General features: G+C 55.5%; 1 protein-coding gene across 1 annotated transcript in view; it reads right to left on the bottom strand.

The window, feature by feature from the left end:
* Positions 1–752: 752 nt before the first annotated feature.
* Positions 753–20,873, bottom strand: part of EDC4 (enhancer of mRNA decapping 4) — a 43,565-nt gene continuing 23,444 nt past the window's right edge. Inside the window, exons 16-29 of the mRNA XM_054169918.1 lie at positions 18,973–19,061; positions 18,049–18,202; positions 16,525–16,976; positions 14,413–14,514; positions 12,906–13,058; positions 11,688–11,724; positions 10,587–10,767; positions 7,971–8,126; positions 7,244–7,359; positions 6,810–6,975; positions 5,962–6,148; positions 3,595–3,814; positions 2,388–2,551; positions 753–1,176 (exon numbers count right to left, since the gene is read on the bottom strand). Of these exons, the coding sequence (XP_054025893.1) occupies positions 984–1,176; positions 2,388–2,551; positions 3,595–3,814; positions 5,962–6,148; positions 6,810–6,975; positions 7,244–7,359; positions 7,971–8,126; positions 10,587–10,767; positions 11,688–11,724; positions 12,906–13,058; positions 14,413–14,514; positions 16,525–16,976; positions 18,049–18,202; positions 18,973–19,061 (2,370 nt within the window). The 3' untranslated portion in view covers positions 753–983. The remainder of the gene's footprint in view (positions 1,177–2,387; positions 2,552–3,594; positions 3,815–5,961; positions 6,149–6,809; positions 6,976–7,243; positions 7,360–7,970; positions 8,127–10,586; positions 10,768–11,687; positions 11,725–12,905; positions 13,059–14,412; positions 14,515–16,524; positions 16,977–18,048; positions 18,203–18,972; positions 19,062–20,873) is intronic.

Here is a 20,873-nt window from a genome sequence, read left to right as displayed (position 1 = left end):
AAGGGAATTGGTCTTTTCGCCGTGTGAAGCGGTACGGTAGCTCCTGCCTGGGGGAGCAGACAACCACCAGCACCGGCACCAGCACCAACGGAGCCCCCGGGCTCCCGTGGGAAGGAAAAGGAGCTGCACACTGCTGGACCTGCCCAGCAAAGCTCAGGCACAGACTCTGGGGCAGAGCTGGAAAGAGAAAGAGCAGCCAGCCCCTCAGCTCCAGCCTGAAGGTGGCCCCTCCAAGATGCTTCATGTCCTTCAGGACTGCTTCCAGGCCAAGCTTTCCCACCACAGGCCAAGAGAAAGAGGGCCCCGTTTTGGTTTTGTTTTTCCTCAAAAAGTTGTTTATTGAATTGTTCTTAATGTTATTCCAAAAACCCAAACCAAAACAACCAACAAAACAAACCTTCAGAATCTAGATAAAAAGAAAACCCCTGGTGTAAAGCCAAACTCAACATCTGACCCATGAACATGCTCCAAAACACAACAGAACCAATGGCCCCTAGGGTGCCTGCCCCTGACAACCCCCAGCACCTCCCCAGACCTGCCAGCACCCTGACCAGCGTGGGCTGGGAGGTGAAGACACCACAGAGCCTTCCCAGCTACTCCCCGTGCCAGGGAGGAGGAGCTGGAGTCCTTGACCAAAGTATGGCTGCTGGGTTCCGATCAAGGAGGAGACATGGGAGCAGCCCCCATGCTGGGGGCTGAGTGAGCACCTCCCTGCTCCTGTGCTCACTGACAGGGGCAGGAAGCCACTGTGCTCAGGGACAGAGGGGCAGGTGCAGGACACAGCCCACCATTGAGACTGCTGCGGAACATCAGCCAGGGGAGCGCTCGGGGACTCTGAACTATACACAGGGTGGCCTTGGAGACATCACACACAGCTGGATCGGGTTCCTGGCAAGAGCTCTTACCACACACCGCACGTGGTTAGTAACTAACTGCAGCTGCTGGGGGGCTCCCACGCAGCCCCCCACGGAAGCCAGGGTCTCCTAGGTCATGCCAGGGGTGACCAGGCCCTGCAGCATGATCATGAGGCGCCGTGCAGGCTTGCTCAGCGTGTTGTGGGGCTCCACCTGCAGGAACTGGAACAGCTTCTGCCGCACCTGGTTCATGACAGACCCCATGTGGTCTCGGGTGATGGGGTCACTGTGGTCCAGGTGCATCACCGCTTCCTCCAAGTAACTGAAAGGGGGAGAGTAGTGTTAGAGCCAACCCAAACATTGGATCCCAACTGGATTTCAGTCATTTCAGTACTGAAGGTGCACAGCTCTGCTCCCCCAGTCACCCAAGCTCAGTGCAGGGCATTGCTGCTACCAACTGCAGCAGAGTCCCCCCCAGCTCCTCTGCAGCATGCAGGGGCAGCCTCAGAATATGCTGCAGAGCCCAGCTGCACAGGACATCCCTGCAGAGCTGGAGGTAGCACTTGGCCACAGGCCATGCCTGGTTGCAGCTCTGTGGATGCCGCCTTTGATGTTTTTTTAGCATGAGGCAGAATTAGAATCACAGAATAGCCTGGGATCATCCAGCCCCACCATGGCCCCAAGTGCCACGAACACAGGGTTCTGGAACACCTCCAGGGATGGGGACTCCACCACCTCCCTGGGCAGCCTGTTCCAGTCCCTGACCACTCTTGCAGCAAAAAATTGTTCCTAATCTCCAACCTAAGCCTCCCCTGGCACAATTTGAGGACATTTCTCTCCTCCTATGACTGAGACGAGAGAAGAGCCCAACCCCATCTCACTGCAGCCTCCTTTCAGGAGGAAGGAAACATCCTCAGCAGTGAGGCTTACTTCATGTAGGGGGATGTTGAAGGCCTTCCAATGAGTCTGACCAGGAAGGGAAGGCAGAGAAGGAATTTTACCACTCAGCCTTTCTGATGTTCAAACAAACCATGAGTGTAGGACACCATGGCAATTGCAAATGCTTTTCACCAGCAGACCAGCCTCAGCTTCAGCTCCAAGTAGCAGCTCCCCACATAAACTCTTGGTGCGGTTTTTCTAGCTTGGGAACTTGAGTTAAAACCCTGATTTGAGTCAGATCCTCCTACTGGCCCTGATCAGAGCCCTCAGGTCCAAGTTAGTTTGTGAGGACAGGGGTTTGACTCACAGACTAAAAATGTCCATGGCAAGTCTGAGCACAGTCACTATGCTGTCACCCAAGCTTGGAACATCAGACAGATGTCCCTTCAGCAGCTCCTGGTGTCCCCTCCCACTGAACCCACCGCCAGTCATGACCAGAAGCTGCTGACACAAAGTCCAGCTATGGGCTGTGAACTGAGGAGACAGCTGCCCCAGGCCTGGTCAAAGCTCCACCTTCCACTTCCAGGCAGTGAACTGAAAGGCAGAGGAGGGGCAGGTACCCCTCAGAGCAGCTCTGGTGCTCTGACCACTCACTTCAGTTTCAGCTCTGTACGGGTACCCAGGTCAGAGGAGAGCTGCTGGATGAGGGAGAGCAGCACAGGCTGGGTCAGGGGGCAGGGGTGCTGCCCAAACACCTGCTGAGTGTCCACAGTTTCACAGACGTACAGCACCAGGTTGAGATCAGCTGCTGTCAGAGCCTGCAAGGAAGACACAGCTACAACTCACAGACTGTTCAGAGTCCCAGCGTGGTGGGGGTTGGAAGGAACCTCTGGAGATCACAATGGCCAGGGGAAACTCTCCACAATCTCTCTAGGCAGCCTGCTCCAGGTCTCCAGCACCCTCACACCAAACAAGTTTCTCCTCCTGTAAAGGTGGAACCTCCCGGGTTCCAGTCTGTGCCCTCTGCCCCTTGTCCTGTCCCTGGGCACCACTGAGCAGAGCCTGGCCCCAGCATCTTGCCCCCTACAGGTCCTTTAGCTCTTGCTGAGCATTGCTCAGATCCCCTCTGGGGCTGCTCTTCTCCAGGCCTCTCAGCTTTTGTTGTCCACCAGCACTTCTCCACAGAAGTGGTGCAGAGGAAACAACAGACAGCTGAAGAACACAGGACAGAGCAGAGAGCCCTCTGCCTTGGGCAGCTCACTGGGAGCACAGCTCTCTGCACACCCTGCTGTATGTGCAGGCAGGACCATGCCCAGACTCCATCTGCTCAGAGGTCACTTGTGCTTGATCCAGGCTGAGACCACAAGCAGGCAGAGGGCAGCAGGCTGCAGTCAGCAGTGTGCAGCAGGGCCATGGCTGCACCCTATGCCACAGCACTGCTCTCACTGCCAGAGGACTTTGTCTGCAGCAGCTCAGAGGGCTCTGCTGTACACTAAAGCGATGGCAAAAGCAAGGTCAGGCCCCACCTGGTGGACCTACCTGGAGAGGCTCAGGAAGCTGCTGCTCTTCAGGGGCACACCACATGCCACTGCTGCTGGCAACACAGCTCCAGCTTACCAGAGCGCTGGCTCTGTCCTGCCAGGGCATGGGCAAGGAGAGAAGAACTCAGCTGCCACCAAACCATGGGGCCTTGCAGGGCTCTGGCTGAACCTACTGGAGAGTGCAGCCCTCCAGCAATCCATCACCAAGGGTCTTCTCAGTTAGCTCCCACCATGGGACCATGTGGCCAGCTCAAGGAACCCTTTTTGCTCAGCTCCATACCCACCACACAGCAGTGCCCGCTGCCACGGAGCCCATGTACCTGCTGGAAAGCCTGGTTGAGGTGTCCCTGCTGCAGCATCTGCAGGATGTGGGTTTGCTGAGACTGGAAGTCCAGGTGTGTGGAGGGGATGGGAGTGCCGGCCGCAGAGCGCATGGCCTGCACGATGCTGGAGGTGACCGCTGCCTGCTGCTCCTTCATTGCCAGGCTCACCTCTCCTTTGATGACTCTCTGCACCTGGGCCAAGATGGTCTCCTGCATGCTGAAAATGCAACCCAAAGGCATCTCTGAGCACAAAGAGGTGAGGGACAGCACTGCAGAGCCTGTCCCAGACAGGAAGCACAGCACTGCTTGTTCTACAGTGTGGCTCCCAAAGGGTTAACCTCAGCTGCCCTGAGGACAGGCACTGGGACCTGCTGCTGTGGCCAGCCTGGTGTGTGAGAGATGCTGGGGTTCTGTGCAGGACAGGAGTGCTGGGGGGGCACTCAGCTTGGAGAGCTTTTACCAGCCCTAGCTCACAAGCAGGGCTGCTCAGCTCTGGGCAGTCCTGGGCAGCCCCAGCCTCCTACAGCAGCTCTGCTGGCTGCTGCTCTGAGGTCACACCTTCAGAATAACACACCGAGGCTCACAGGCTGCTTTAGGGGAAGAGACCTTTCAGGGTCAGCAGAGCACAGCAGAGGGGCAGAAACCCCTCCCTGCCCCTGTTGCCCACACTGCTGGGGATCAGCCCAGGACAGGCTGGGGCTGGGCTGGCAGCACTTGTTGCCAGCTCATCTCCAGTTTTGCACCCCCAAGTCCTTCTCCTCAGGGCTGCTCTCCAGCCCTTCATACCATCATAGAATGGTCCAGGCCAGAAGGGACCTCCAAAGCTCATCCAGTCCAACCCCTCTGCAGTCAGCAGGGATATCCTCCACTAGATCAGGTTACCCTGTCCAGCCTCACCTTGAGTATCTCCAGGGAAGGGGCCTCCGCCACCTCCCTGGGCAACCTTTTCCAGTGTTCTGCCACCCTCCTGGTGCAGAACTTGTTCCTCACATCCAACCTAAATCTGCTCTGCTCTATTTTGAAGCCATTGTCCCTGGTCCTGTCACTGCAGGCCGTTGGGAAGTCTCTCGCCATCCTTGTAGCCCCCTTCAGGTACTGGCAGGCTGCTATTGGGTCTCCCTGGAGCTTTCTCTGCTCCAGGCTGAACACCCCCAGCTCCATCAGCCTGTCCTCATAGCAGTGCTGCTCCAACCCCCTGATCATTTTCATGGCCTCCTCTGCATCCTCTCCATCAGGTCTATGTCCTTCCTGTGCTGAGGGCTCCAGCCCTGCAGACAGTACTCCAGGTGAGGTCTTAGCAGACCAGAGCAAAGTGACAGAATCACCTCTCTGGATCTGCTGGCAGTGCATCCTAGGATGCAGCCCAGCCTTTTGGGCTGCAAGCTCACACTGCCTGCTCCTGGCCAGCTTCTCATCCATCAGCACCCCCAAGTCCTTTTCCTCGGGGCTGCTTTCTATCACCTCCTCCCCCAGCCTATACTGACAGTGAGGATTGCTCTGGCCCCAGTCTGGACTGATACTGGGGGCTGTCCTGACTCAGAGCAGGACCTTGCCCTTGGCCTTCCTTTAACTGGGCCTGTGACTCCTCAGAAGCCCTTTCACAGTGCACCATTGCCCAAGAGTTATGCCCTCTTACTGAAGGCACAAAGCAGCAGATCTGCTCCAGCAGAGGCAGAGCATCAGGACTGCCCTGGGAGCACACAGTCCCCACAACCAGCAAGCCTGGTCTGCACTGAGGAGTCAGCTGTCCTCTGAAAAATCTTCTTGGGGCTTAAAATAACCTTGGCATTCTGCCCTCCAGGCGACCACTGAATGCCTGGCAACCCACCACCAGCTTGACACCAAGACTATGCTGCAGGCATGGCAGGATCACACCCTGAAACCAGGATGGCCAAGCATGAGTTGCTGCAGAGCAGCTGGGAAGGCAGACCAAGCTGCAGAAATTAGTGGTGTGCCTGAGGACACAGCTCAGGAGAAAATCCTTCCCAAGACCAGAAGGTGGCTTCAGAACAGACAGGTTAGCCAGAGCTGAGCATGCTTTTGGGCTGCCTGAGGTCCTTGTATCCTCCAGCATAGGACACTGAAGAGCAGGCCCTGAGCTCCCAGATGCAGCAGTGACACAGCTGGTTGCTAGAAACCTTCTGTGGTCTTCATTTTGTGCCCCTCATCCTGTCCCTGAGCACCACTGACCAGAGTCTGGCTCCAGCCTCCTGCCCCCAACCCTTTGGGCATCGATAACACTGAGAAGATGAATGCAGCCTGCAGCAGCCAGTGGCTTGCTCCAGCACCAGTGGACAGAGGCTGCGGGGATGCAGAGGACAGCTCTCAGTGCTGCCTGTGCCCACAAGGCCAGTGGCAGCTTACTTGCCCACGATGACGTGCAGCTGGTGCTGCAGCTCGCTCTGGACACCGGCAGCCACACTGGATGCCAGCTGCTCTGCGCTGCTCTGCAAGCTGCCCAGGACCTGCCGCAGCTGCCCCAGCAGCGGCTCCCGGGCCTCCTGCTCCCGCAGCTTCTTGTTCTTCAGGTGAGCCTCCAGCTGCTGGATATCTGCAATGAGCAGAGAGGAAAGCCTATGGAGATGGCCAGGGCAGAAATACAGCTGCCAGGGTCCTCATGTTCTCCAGCAGGACAGTGACAGAATGGGTTTGTGAGCAGAAAGAAGGGAGAAGACACAGATCCTGCCCTGGGCTGTGTCACACTCATCTAGCCCCACCATGCAGGAGCACAGGGCACAACAACAAAGCCACCAGCTGCCTTGTGACAGACAGCACAGTCCCTGCTGGATCAGGGCAGGAGGAAGGTGGCACTAGGGTATTTTATTTCACACACAGCATGAGATCTGCATTAGTGATGGAGTTCAGTGACAGTGAAGAAAGAGGAGGATGATTTCTGACCAAAGAATCATGTCTGTACAGATCAGAAAGTTGTATTTTTAAGTATTTTATGAACTAGTGTGATCAAAAGGGAGAAGGATATAAGCTCTGTGTACTTGTGAGGAAGAGTGCACAAAACCCAGCAGCAGGAGACACTGCTGACCTGCAGAGCTACAAAGAGCAGAGGTGAACCCCTTAGTTCTGCTTCCACTGCCCAGCTGTGGAATGGGGCACAGAGGAGCTAAGAGATGAAACAGTCACCAGTGGGACTGGGAGAGGCCAAGAGGGGAGAAGAGGCCAAGCTGTAGAGATAACCCAGGAGAAAAAGCACTCACACTCCTGTGTGCCCTGCTTGAAGGTGTCATTGATCTGCTGGAACATGGCCTGGCAGCTCTTCTCAAAGGCCGGCAGGACCACACTCTGGAAGGTTTCTCTGTAGGCTGCCTGGATGGGGCCCTGCAGGGTGTCAGCTGTTGCCCTCACGATGGTGTCGGTAAGGTTCTGGCAAGCACACAGAGAAGACTCCAGAAGTTCACAACAGCTTGTGACAGGCTGGGATGTGAACACAGGCTGCAGCTCTGGGCAGCACCCACACCACCCCAGGACAGCCAGGTGCCAGCAGTGTCAGCCCCAGCAGCTGAGCTGATGGCACCAGGAGAGAGCTCGGAGCACTGGCAGCTAACCTGGCTCACTCCCACCTGGAGGTACAGGGGAGAGGAAGGTGGGAGAAGTTGCTTCCCAGGAAAAGCTGCAACTTGGCTCTCCTTACCTTCGACTTCACAAGCTTAGTGATGCTCTCCTTCAGGGTCCCCTCCACAGCAGTGAGCTTGGCAGCCATGTTGTTACTCAGCTGCCCAGCAACAGGGTCCATGCTCTTTGAAATGCCTAGGGACAACACAGCCACGTCCAAACTGCAGCCTCAAGCCTCAGTCAGACTTCAAAACCCAAACCAAAATGGAGGTATGACACAGCCTGGCTATGGCACAAGCCCCAGCCAAGGCTGGATATTAGGAGAAACTTTTGCTAGGAGGGTGGTACCAGCTCTGAAAGTCACCAGAGGGGCTGTGGCACCTCCAGCCCTGAAGGCTTTCAAAACTTGTCCCAAAAAAAGCTGCCCTGTAGCTGACCTGATCTAGAATAGGGGCCAGCCCTGCCTGGCACAGAAGGCACCAAGAGCTGCAGGGGGCTTTCCCACCAGCACTGCATTGAACGTGCATGCATGGTGCCAGTGTGTCCAGGACAGGTACAGAAGAGTCTAAGCTTGCCCCACTCAAGCCTCAGCATCTTAGAGCTCATTAGCTTCTTCTGTCTTCCTCTAATGAACAGCCTCCAGCAGCTCTGAAGATGCCAAGCCCTGCAAAGCCATCCCCTCCAACAGACTCCTGCTGTTCCCAGAGCCTGCAGTGGGTGCCCAGTGCAGTGCCTGCAGGTGGCACAGTGCCAGCACTGGCACACGGGAGGCCCTCCTGGTGTGGGCTCCAGGCAGCAGCACTCACACTGGGGGATGGTCTTCTTCAGCTCCTCGCGGATGGTCCTGTCCAGGCGGCTGTAGAGCGCGGTGGAGAGGGACTGGGAGAGCTGCTGGTGCAGGTGCTCCTGCAGCTGCCCGTTGCGCTGCTGACCCTCCGTCAGCGCCCGCTCCAGCCTCCTCTCTGGCACCAGCTGTTAAGGAGCACAAGAAGGGCTCCTCCTGACCACAGAGGTGGACACCAGCCTCCCCTCCAGAGGCTTGAGAAAGAGAGCCTGCAGCTCTGCTGGAAGAGGGGTATGAGAGCACTGCTGAGGTGCTCCTGTCAACAGCAAGGTGCTCTGAATAAGCCAGCGGGACAGAAGAGCCCTGAAGGTGAGGGAGAAAAGCCAACAGCTACAAGAAGCTTGATGACAGAATCAGAGTCACAGAACAGACTGGGTTGGAAGGGACTCTGAAGATTTCAACAGATGTGCTCCCTGCACACTGAGGGTTAACCTGGCTGCCCCTGGAGGCAGCTCAGACCCCACAGCCCTCTGCCCAGCACAGGGGACAGAACAGGGAGGGTCAAGGTGAGGAAGCTCAGGGTTGAACTGCTGAGCACAGTGTCACAGCATATGGGACATCCCTTTGGGCAGCTGGGGGTGGCTGTCCCAGCTGTGTCACCTCCCAGCTTCTTGCCCACCCTCAGCCTGCTCACTGGTGGAGCAGCACGAAAAGCAGAGAGGCATGGCAGGGTAGCAAGAGCAAATCCATCAGTGTGCAGAAGAATGTGGCCTGCAGGTGGAAGGAGGTTCTCCTCCTGGTCTACACTGTCTTGGTCAGGCTACACCTGGAGTCCTGGCTCCAGTTCTGGGCTCCCCAGTTCAAGAGAGACAGGGAACTGCTGGAGAGGCCAGGGGAGGCTCCAAAGCTGCTGAGGGGCCTGGAGCAGCTCTGTGAGGAGCAAAGGCTGAGAGCCCTGGGGCTGAGAGCCTGGAGAAGAGCAGCCCCAGAGGGGAGCTGAGCAATGCTCAGCAAGAGCTAAAGGAGCTGTGGGGAGCAAGAGGCTGGGGACAGACTCTGCTCAGTGGTGCCCAGGGACAGGACAAGGGGCAGAGGGCACAAACTGGCAGCCAGGAGGTTCCACTTGAGCAGAAGGAGAAAGTTTGGTGTGAGGGTGCTGGAGGCCTGGAGCAGGCTGCCCAGAGAGGCTGTGGAGTCTCCTTGTGTGGAGAGCTTCCAACCCCCCTGGGCATTGTGCTCCTGGGCATGTTGCTGTGGGTGCCCTGCTGGAGCATGGGGTGGGACTAGGTGATCTCCAGAAGTCCCTTCCAACCCCTCCATGTTGGGACCCTGGGTTAAAAAAAAAAGTTGTGGTAGCTCATGGAGCAGCCATGCTCTCTGAAATGGCCAGCACACAACACTGAGACAAACCTGAAAACCTCACCAAAAAGCAAGGAGATCCAGGGAAGAAAGCAAGTTGGGGAGGCAGGAAAAACCAGAAATTCCAACCCCAGAGCATAAATTTGGACTCCAAACTTCTGTAAAAAGCTGTCCATGAAAACAACTTGACTGTCAAAGGGAGGGTTCAAAACTAATGAAGAGAGCAAGAACAGAAATCACTGCCAGGTCTTACTGGTCAGAAGTGCTGCCAGACACAAAACAGGCAATGAGGTCTCCCTTCAGCCTCTTCTCCACACTAAACAGCCCCAGCTCCCTTAGCTGCTCCTCCCCAGCCATGTCCTCCAGGCCTTTCAATCAGCTTCACTGCCCTTCTCTCAACGTGCTGCAGCCCTCAATGTCCTTCTTGGAGCGAGGGCCGCAAACTGACCCCAGGATTTGAGGTGCAGCCTCACCAGTGCCCAGTACAGGGGCACAATCGCCCAGCATTGCCAGGGCACCACTAAACCATGGCCCTCAGCACCGTATCTCCACAGCTTTGGAACTCTTCCAGGATGGGGACTCCAGCACTGCCCTGAGCAGCCTGGGCCAGGCCTTGACAACCCTCAAGGAGGAAAAAGTTGTTCCTCATGTTCAACCTAAACCTCCCCTGGGGCAAACAGAGACCTTTTCCTCTTGCCCCATCACTTGTTACTATGGAGAAGAGACCAACCCCCACCTGTCTCCAAGCTTCTTTTAGGGAGCTGTAGAGAGCAAAGAGGTCTCCCCTCAGCCTCCTCTGCTCCAGGTCCCTCAGCTGCTCCTCCCCAGCCCTGTGCTCTGGCACATGGTGCACACATGGGTGCAGAGCAGGTTACCCCAGGCTCACCTGTGCAGCATGGCAGTCAGAAGCTGTTCCTGGTTCAAGCACTGACTCTCTTTGACCAGGCAAAGACCATCCCATAGCCGCTGCTCTGCACCTGGCCCCTCCTGCTGTAAGGCCCCCTGTGAAGGGCACCTCCAGTCCACTCCAGCCTTGTGGCACTTAAGAGTCTGAACAAGCAAGTAGATTTAGTGGCTCCTCATTCTTCTCCATTCTGAGTTCCTTGCCCTTGGAAAGGGACCAGGAAGAACTGAAATAGTTATGGTGAACATGACTGCACCTACAGCCCAGGCCACCGAGATCCTTCAGCCTTCCGAGCCTTCCTCATGGCTCTTATCTGCCTCACAGCCTTCCACTGCCCCCTGCCATACAGGCCCTGCACACAAGGGTGAAGGATACGCTCCTGCTCTTGCTGGGAGTCCAGCACCCTCTCCACGTGGCCCATGAGAGAGCTCTGGATGGTGTCCAGGTGGTCTGTGAGTCTCTGCAGCAGCTCCACCTGGTTCTGCCGCAGCTCAGAGAGCTCTTGCTGCTGGCTCCTCAGGATGCACATCAGCTCCTCCTGGAACTCAGGGGTCACCTGGGGGTGCAGGGCACAAGTCCTCAGTGCTCACAGGACTGGACCTCAGGCAAGCTTTCTGCCAAGCATTAACTTCCCTGCCTAGGCACTGAAGGGTAACACACAAAACAGAAAAGGAGGCCAGGATAATGCCCATTTCCATGGCATCTGTCCCAAGAAATAAACTGGGAAAGCAAAGTACATAGAGCTCCTGCAGGGGGGGAGCAAGTGCATGCTCAGGACATCAGCTGTGCAGTGAAGAACAGGAGGGGGAAAAGGAGGGGAGAGAAAGGGGTGTGTGGGGCAGAGGGCACAGCAAGGGAGAACAGATCCTATTTGCTCCTGGTCAGGTCCTTAGGCTCTGTCCATAATGAGGTTCAACACTTCTGAGAAAGCAGCACAAGGAGCAGAGCTAGAAGATTTCCCAGAGCACACTCTCAGCTCTTTCAGTGGTTTCTGAAGAACAAGACAAGCACACAGCTCTAGCTCACTGTCACTCCACCTGCTCAGAAGGGCAGTTTAAGTGCAGACACATGGCTGAGAGCATTTCTGGCCCAGTAAGGAGCTGCTATCAACAGGGGTAAGAAATTCCAGCAGGTCAGTCCCACTGTGACCCTTCCTCTGCTGGGAACAGCCCATGCTGCTGCCAGCCCAGGCAAGCAGGGGTGAGGAAATGAATGGTGGTGTCTTGAATGCCATAGGGCTTGTCAGAAGACAGAAATGCACAGTGACATGCAAAAAACAAGGAGCCAGCATCGGGCTGGGCAGCACTGAGCAGCTCCTCTGCTGCATGAGGTAGAGAGCAAAGCAGCAACAAGGCCAACTGCAGCCCCACCTCAGGCTGCCTGGGCCCACAGCTTTCCCTCAGCTCTTCAGCAGGACAGTAACTAGAGCTGAAGCATGGTGCCCTTCACACAGACTGCAGAGCAGCTCTGACTCACCTGGTTGTTAGAAGATCTTGGTGACTGGTTCACATCCCTGGAAATACAAAAAGAAAAAGTAGCAGTGCACTTCTGTCCCTGAGCTGCTCGTAGCACCCAGGTACAGATCACACAATTCATGGCTGCTTTGGGTTTACACTCCACTCCTACTCCTGTTTTGCCTAGCACAGCATGAAGAAAGGAATCCCTCCGGCATGGCAACTTCATCATCTGCACTCTTCAGGAGTCCCAAAGAACAATGCACATGGGCTCATCAGCTGTGCCCAAGGTCAGAGCCAGGAAAGGCTTTGCCAAACCACCTGTGAAGGTGGTCTGATATTTTGTAGAGGAAAATTAAGGACCTGCTTGTGAGCTATAGAAATAACGAGCTTCAAAATCTAGAATGATTCCAGCTCTCGAGGTGAAGAAAGCAGTGATGCACCCCAGCAGAGAGAGCAGGCCAAGGAGCACTGCATGGATGTACTGCCTGCAGCCAAGTCCACATCTATGAATATTCAAACACTAGCAGATGGAAAGCAAACATTTGTTGTTCCCTGACAGCATCCATTCAGCAGCTTCCAAAGGACTGAGGCAGGAATAATGAAAGGCCTTTCTGAGGGCAAGAGCTTCTGAGTGTCACAGCACAGGACTACAGCCAGAAGCCTAACCCCAGAGCCTGTTCTTTGTTGTAATCTGCATGGCCAGAGATCCAGACCATGGAGCTATGGGAACACAGGAAGAGGAGAGAGCCCCTTGCAGAAGCTGTGCTGCTCTCCCCAGGCTGGCTAACAGACCACGGGCAGATCTCCCCAGTCATGGGCTTAAGTTAAAGACATTCAGATGGGGACCTTGGGACAGGCACAAAAGCAGCGACAGATTGCTGAACAAGGGCCCTGAGCCAGCACTCAGGTGTCAACCAGAACTGAAGCCACCTTAGGCCACAGTGTCACAGTTCTAATGAGGCATTCACTGAAGCTGGCAAGATGATCCAGAGTGCCCCCACAATGTGCCATTTACCTCCCACACAATGCCCTGAAGCCCAGGCTGTACTCCGGTCCCAGCACCCACTCGCACTCCCGAGTGGCAAGTCAGTGTCTGAGGAGCCAGCAGCACCTTCTGTGGGGTTACTGCTGCTTCCAGAAGAGGGTGAGGGGTGGGAGCCCCTGGCTGCTGCCCAGCCTCAGACCTTCATGTCCCTGCTGATGGCTGCAGGGTGGCCCCAGGGTGGCCCCAGCGTACCCATCATCCTTCTTGCCCTTGCGCTTCAGCTTGGGAGAGGCCCGAGGGGAGGCCTTAGCCTTCCAGTCTTTCACAGGCAGCCTCTGTGTGGATGCCTTGGCACCAAATCCACCTGAGGTAGAAGCCAAGCTTGCAACTTCATCATCATGGTCACTAGGAAGGAACAGCAGGGGAGAGGACATTACTGGATATACCAGAGAGCACTGTCTTGCACTAAGGGGAGGGGATTCACACTCTGCTCTTCCTCCACTCACACCACCTTCACCTCTAACAGAGGCCTCTACAGAGCTCCTTCCATCCAGGTCTGCTCAGGTCGAGCTCAAGTGCTGCACAAGACTGAAAGCGACTGCATGAGTGTTACAGCTTGAAGGGGGAACTTTAGCCTAGTCCCTGACTGCAAAGACTGAAAGTAAAATAAATGACCATTGGATACAAAAGGAAAATAATGCTCAGGTCTATAGAGCTCCTTGGCTTGCTAATGGGGTACAGAGCAGAGGCAGAGACAGTTCTTGCTCTCTCTTCTTCTGGTGCTTCTGCTTGCAACTTCCCTCTCTCAGCCTTGTCAGGAGATCTCTGTTCTGACTCCTATGTGAGGTAATGGGAAGGAGGGAGGGAGTGGGGGAGGAGGTGCATGGTCTGAGGAGTTAGTGTTGTCTATAAATTGTAACTACATTGTACATCTGTGGTATAGCTTCCACATACTCATTGCATTTCATGTTTCTAGATTGTAGTTTGCTTGTAAACAGAGGTTCATTTGCTTTCATTTGCTTCCATCCCAAACTGAGCTGGTCTGAGCCATTTATTTTGGGGGTAGTTCTCCAAATTAGCTGGGGGGTAATTTCAAACCCACCACAATGAGGGACCACCATGGCTCAGGCAGTGTGGTAGAAAGATCAGCTCTTGCTGCACACACTCAGGGGCACAGGAGCCCTGCAGGAGATGCTGACCCAGCAGGGCACCCAAGCACAGCACATCCTTCCAGCTGCACACACAAAGCACTTCATGCAGTGAGCATGGTGGGAGCAGAGGAGAAGCAGGCTGACCCCTGACTGGGGCCCTGCAGCTGCACATCTCAGGCTGAGTTTGAGTGTGGGTTGTGTTGGATGACCCCTCAGCTGCTCAACAGAGCTGAGCTAGCAGGCACACAGAACATGTCCACAGAGCTGGAGGGTGACTCACGAGAGAGCAAAGATGTCAAAAGCCAGAAACCAACTCCTGAGACCCTTGGTACTTTATCTAAGGCACAGTACTTGGCAACTGTTCCCTCACTAAGTTTGTACTAGTAATTAAACCAAGCTTGAGCCCTGCTCTTAGGAACAGCACAGTCAGATTGTTCCACACTGCCAATGCCCTCTCCTGGTGGAGATGCTGGGCTGCAGGCACACCTGAAGGCAGGAGACAAAGCAAAGACATTCAACCCACAAGTGAAGGCTTGCTAAGGACAGCAGCAGGAGCACAGCCTGAGCTGAGGCCAGGCAGGGCTAGAGGGGGCTGAGCACTCAGGTACCTTTGCTCTGCACTGGCATCCTGGCTGTCATGCTGCAGCAGCTGGTAGCTGTGGCGATGGTAGGCAGAGCTCTTGTGCTTCTCTTCAACCTCATCCCTTGGGCTGGAAGAAGAGAAAAAAATAAAATACTATCATGAAAGTCTCTTTCTGATTGAGCAGGTAAAGGGGGCTGATCTCTTTCTGGTGGTCTGCAGTAATGAGACAAGGACCAAGGGATACAACCTGGAACACAGAAGGTTCCACCTCAGCATGAGGAGAAAATTCTTTGGGTGCTGGAGCCCTGGAGCAGGCTGTCCAGAGAAATTGTGGAATCTCCTCATCCAGAGAGCTTCCCAATCCACCTGGATGTGTTCCTGTGTGCAGACTACCATGGGTGATGCTGCTTTTGGCAGGGGGTTGGACTGGATGATCTTTGGGCATCCCTTTCAACCTCTAACATTCTGTGAAGACCCAGAGAGCAGCAAGTGTTTAGAGGCACGAAACACTCAAACTTCTCCAAGTGTTTTTCTGGTGGCTCCAAGAAGGAAGAAGCAGCTCATCTTGCTTCAGACACTGATCAAGAACACAATCCGTGCAGGACAAGTGAGCCACTATAAACTGGGCAGTATGGCATCCTTTGGTCACCAGCACCATCCTGGGCTGGTGTTCCCTGGAGTAATACTGAGCCCTGGGGCAAAATCCATCAGGGCTGCGCAGATCTATTGAGGAGCAGAGGGAAGTGTACCAGTGTGACAGGTTGGGGGCATCAGACAGAAGAGAACTGCAAAGGCCAATCCAGCCTGAGCTGCAATGTCAGAAGTGACATCTTGGATCCAGTGAGGCCAGATGTGATCCTCTCATATGAGAAGAACTCCAAGACAGTGAGGTCTTGGCAGAGCAAATTCCTGCAGAGCCTCTGCTCAACAGGCAATGATGAGCAGAAGCAAACACACTGCCTAAACACAGCCTCAGTGCCCTCCCCAGAGCTAGCACATCCACGACCATTTCCTGAGGCAGCCTCCTCAGGTGTGCAGGCACAGGCTGAGGCCTTTCTCTTAGAAATCTGATGAGAGGAAACAGCCCTGGACAGTCTGAGGGGCAGCAGTGACATTACCAGCCTGCTTTCCCTGTTGGAAAGAAAGGATTGTGCAGCCCTGGCCCAGAAAGGGTCTGGAGGTGCCGGGAGCATCTTGCTGCTCCCATGGCACTGCCAGCCAGGGACACGAGCTCTGGGAGGAATCCTGCTCCAGCTGGCTCCTGGGAAGCAGACTGCGTGATGCTGCCCATCCTGCAGGCCTGCTCCATGGGCATTCAGCTTCTGACTTTGCAAGTACTTTGTGATGCCAGCATGGAGGCCGGTCAATAACCCCCAATTCCACCTGGCAGCTCTGTGCCAAGTGAATCCTTCCAACAGGAGCAGGCAGGAATGTGGCACCCAGGGCAGAATTTCGCCTGCAGTGGTTTAATTTCCAGCGTGAAGAAAAGAAATAATGTCCCATCTCAAGCCTCTGTTTCCAAGTGCACATGAAGACAACAAAGCAGACTTTTCACCTCAGAATCACAGAATGGGTTGGGTTGGAAAAGCTCTCCAAGATCATCCAGTCCAGCCAGCAACCCAACCCCATCATGGCCACCAAACCATGGTCCCAGGGCATGGGGACTCCACCACCTCCCTGGGCAGCCTGTGCCAATCCCTGACCACTCTTGCAGGAAAGATATTTTTCCTCATCTCCAACCTAAGCTGCCCTTGGCACAATTTCAGGCCATTTCCTGGGACTATGGAGAAGAGACCAACCCCCACCTCACTGCAGCCTCCTGTCAGGAAGCTGTAGGGGTTGCCAGGGTCCTTCACACAGATCCTTTAGGCTGCACACATTGTTGGAGCTGGCCTGGGAAGTGGAGGACATAGCAGGAACAGAGCAGGCACATGGCAAGAGGCAGTCAGCAGCTCCCTACAGGTCTCCTGCTGAGGGAAGAGCTGCTCTGGTTTGGTGACAAGTTGAGAGCCAGTAGCTGGGCAAGTGCAGAGGAACTGCCCCAGGCAAGAAGTGCCCTGTGCCTACCCCTCCACCAGGCCACCCCTTGTGGTGCCTACCCCTCCGCCAGGCTGCCCACCCCCCTCGTGGCGCCTACCTGTCTGCCAGGCTGCCCCTGGTCTCACGGGTGATGTCTGGGGCTGCCGGCCACGGCTGCACCCCCATGCTGTCAGGGGCGGCGCTCTCCTGCGTCAGAGCAGTCTCGAGCAGGGAGGGAGCGCTCAGCCTATCCACCTCGGGCACGTCCAGGGTGTGGTGGCCGTGCTCGGAGCCGTGCCGGGTGCGGGGAGACAGCAGGTGCAGGGCGGAGGCGGCCGAGGCCATGCTGTCAGCATGGGGCCCCAGCTCCTCAGGAGGCAGCCCAGGCGGGGCGGCCGCGAAGCTGCGCTGCAGGGTCTCGGAGGCGATCTCGGGGATGTCCTGGGACAGGGCTGTGGAAGCAGAGGAGATGACGTCCGGCGAGCGCTCACGGGTGGGAGAAGCCTGAGGCACCACCAAGGGCTCCACCTCCTGCAGCTCCAGGGCCAAAGAGGGGTTTCCTTGTACAACCTGGACACAAAAACCAAACCAGAGCCTTCAAGGTCTTCTGCAGACATCTCCAGAGCCTCTGGCACCCTGCACCACCCCCTCTGGAAACAGGATACGGAGGGGCTGGAGCCCAAAGAAGGGCAATGAAACTGGGGAAGGGCCTTGAACACAAGTCCTGTGTGGAGTAGCTGAGGGACCCAGGGCTGCTCAGCCTAGAGAAGAGAAGGCTGAGGGGAGACCTCATTGCTCTCTAGAGCTCCCTGACAGGAGGCTGCAGTGAGGTGGGGTTGGTCTCTTCTCCCCAGTAACAAGTAAGAGGACAAGAGGAAATGGCCTCAAGCTGTGCCAAAGATCAGATTGGACATCAGGAAAAATCTCTCCCCAGCAAGGGCTGTCAGGCACTGTCCCAGGCTGCCCAGGGAGGTGGTGAAGTCCCCAGCCCTGGAGGGGTTTAAAAGCTGCCTGGATGTGGTGCTGTGGGACATGGTTCAGTTGTGGCGGCTTAGCAGCAGTGGTGGCAGTGTGAGCTCCAGGCAAGTGGTTGGACTTGGTGATCTACAAGTTCTCTTCCAACCTCTACAGCCCTGTGGTTCTGTGTGCTCCCCAAGACTTGCACTGGCCTCTCAGCTGGGCTAACACATTTCAGCCAAAGCTGGTTTGAAGACACCTTCAAAACAGAAGGTCACACCAGCTTTACATCCCTGCTCTGCTCCCTGCCACCGAACATCTCTAGAACCAAAAGCTTATCTCCATTCCAAGCTTTGGTTACAATCTGCTTTGTATTGCACCTAGAAAGGAGAATTTAGCATCAGGAAATGATTGTTTCAGACCCATGAGGTTAGGAAGGAGGAAGAAGTCTCTCCAGGTAGCAGTGTCTGACGACATCCCAGCACCAGCTAGAGCTGGCTCTTGTTCTGACAAGCTGTCTGACACGAGGTCAGGTTCCACAGGCACAGACTAGCTGCAGGTCCATGCCAGCAGCTGTGTCTTTCAAAGGGTAGCTGCTGGCCTTGTTCAGATCCACAGAAATCTGATTTCATCTTGTACAGGCCCACAGAGAAGGCCCATAAGGGAGAAGCATTTGGAGCCTTACTGCAACAGGTGCCTTTGGTGTTAGTTTGTCAGGGAGGCCTGGGATGAGAACAGAATGGCTCCTAGGACTTGTCTGGAGACTGCTGCTGCTGCTGCTCAGTGTGAGGCTGGTGTCCAGCTGCATCTTGGGGCTCACAGTCAAGTCTTCTGATGGCCTGCAGAAAACAGAGACAAGCAAATCAGGCAGGACAACCTGATGATATAGATCTGCATCAAACACTTGAGGAGACAGGAGCCACAGCTTGATAGAGGAGCCCAACCAAAGTTCACTTAGTGAACTTCTCTGGAGTTCTCCAAGTACTTGCCCCTTCCACCATGGTCAGTCACTCCCTGTTTATTTTCACCTGCATCTCCTAGTCCCCACATAGCCCAGAGAAAGACAAAGTGGAAACAAAAAGCAGAGTGCCATTGCCATCCTCTCAAAAAAAAAAACCAGCAGAGGGGCACTGTCATCCCTTCAAATGTGAGGTGCCAGTGAGGAGGAACCTGTTACATCTTCAGGAATGGTCCCAGCTCCTACAAGGGAAATTCTGTGTGATGCTGCCCAACCCACTAGGACACCAGCAAGATCCTCCTAGCAGCTCCAAGCTAGCCCCTGTCCTTGGGATGCCCTTGGTGGCTGCAGTGCTCTTACCTGTAAACAATGGCAGCCCTTGGGGAGAAGCATGGAGAATAACACCACTGAGGTGCAGCAAGAGAAGTCCCAGGAGGCACAACCCAAACACTGCTGTTGGCCCCTTGGATGGCAACAGGCAGGCTCCAAGCTGCATCGGAGATGCAAACAGTTGCTCCCACAGGGATGCTGGGACTCAGAAGCCAGTTTCTAGCTCTGGTTACAAGCTCTTCTCCTACAGGGTCCAGCACAGCTCTGTGCCACCCCAAAGGACCTCCCCAGCTGTGCTGGTTTCACGCCACAGCCACGTACCTGGGCATGGAGGAGTCAGTGACAGAGGTGCTGCTGATGGCTGTGACTGCAGTCAGGGAGCTGACACTGCTGCCTGGGGACACGGCGAGCTGCAAGGAGGCACAGGGTGAGAGAGGAGCCCAGCAGGGAGCTGCCGCTGGGAATACTGCCCCACAACTCCCAAGGAGTCTCCTGGTGAACAGGGACTAGAAGAACACCATAGGTGGAGGTAGACTGCTGGGGTGCTCAGGTGCAGGACAAAGAAAAGCCTCAGAACAAGTCCCAGAAGGATGGGATTGGAAAGGACCTCTGGAGCTTCTGCAGTCCAAACCCCTGCTCAAACAGGGCACCCACAGCAACATGCCCAGGAGCACAATGGCCAGAGGGGGTTGGAAGCTCTCCACACAAGGAGACTCCACAACCTCTCTGGGCAGCCTGCTCCTGGCCTCGAATACCCTCACACTGAACAAGTTTCTCCTCCTGCTCAGGCGGAACCTCCTGGGTTCCAGTTTGTGCCCTCTGCCCCTTGTCCTGTCCCTGGGCACCACTGAGCAGAGTCCATCCCCAGCCTCTTGCCCCTCACAGCTCCTTTAGCTCTTGCTGAGCATTGCTCAGATGCCCTCTGGGGCTCCTACTCTACAGGCTCTCAGCCTTTGCTCCTCACAGAGCAGCTCCAGGCCCCTCAGCACCTTTGGAGCCTCTGCTGAACCTTATTTCCCTGTCTCTCTTGAACTGGGGAGCCCAGAACTGGAGCCAGGACTCCAGGTGTGGACTCACCAGGGCACAGGAGAAAGGCAGGACACATCCTTATCACAGAAGCCAGGACTTTTTATTGAGCAGTTGCTCTCTCAAAGCAAAGTGGTATTCTGCAGAGCTCTGCTGCTGCTCCCCAGTTTGCTCTTTGAGTTGGACTGGTCTTGTCAAAGTCTGCTGCCACTAGTGAGGCCAGAGCCAGGCCAGGCTCCAGGTCCTGCACTGCAGATAAATAGAAGCAGACTGCTCCAATGCACAGTACAGAGGTCTTGCTCCTCTAGCAGCTGGCCAGCAGTGAAAAGCAGAAGGGGATATGTTAGCCCCCACTGCTGTTTCTGGCTACCAAGAAACACTTACAGAGACCAGGTCAGCAGTGGCCAGGTTGTGCCCAGGTGGCCAAGAAGACCACCAGCATCTGGGCCTGGATCAGTAACAGTGTGGAAGGCAAGACCAGGGCAGGGATTGTGCCCCTGGAATGGGGAATGGTGAAGTCAGAAAAACTCCACTGAGCTGCTGGATTGATTGGGTCCAGAGGAAGCCACAAAGATGATCAGAAGGCTGGAGGACCTCTGCTATGGGGACAGGCTGGGAGAGTTGGGGCTGTTGAGCCTGGAGAAGAGAAGGCTCCAGAGCTGCATTTCAGTATTGGCAGGGGACCTTGAGAAAGGCTGAACAGTCCCTGTTCAGAAGGGCCTGTGGGGATAGGCCGAGGGGTAATGGTTTGAAACTGGAGCAGGGCAGTTAGGTTGGACATCAGGTTGCACAGTGAGGGTGGGGAGACACTGGAATACTGCTGCCAGCAGAGGGGTTGGACAAGATACCCTCTGAGGGATGGGGCCAGACTTTTGAGCAGGGCCTGCTGTGACAGGACAAGGGAAGATGGTTTATATTCAAACAGGAAAATTGAGAGTGGAGAGAATGTTTGACACTGAGGGTGGGAAGATCCTGGCCCAGGTTGCCCAGAGAGATGGTAGCTGCCCCATGGCTGGCACCACTGCAGGTCAGGTTGGTTGTGGCTGTGAGTAACCTGCTCTGGCTGCAGGGGGGGTGGGCTAGATGAGCTTGAAAGGTCCTGTGGCAGTTCAGGCTGGATGCCTCCTGTTAACAGCCACATAGTTACACCTCCCGTGTCCAGAGGCTCCAACCCAGTAAGGTGGACACAGGAAACA

Source organism: Dryobates pubescens, chromosome 19 (genome assembly GCF_014839835.1).
Source record: "Dryobates pubescens isolate bDryPub1 chromosome 19, bDryPub1.pri, whole genome shotgun sequence".
Taxonomy (NCBI): domain Eukaryota; kingdom Metazoa; phylum Chordata; class Aves; order Piciformes; family Picidae; genus Dryobates; species Dryobates pubescens.
Note: the sequence above shows the minus strand (reverse complement) of the source record. Positions and strands in the feature narration are given on the sequence as shown.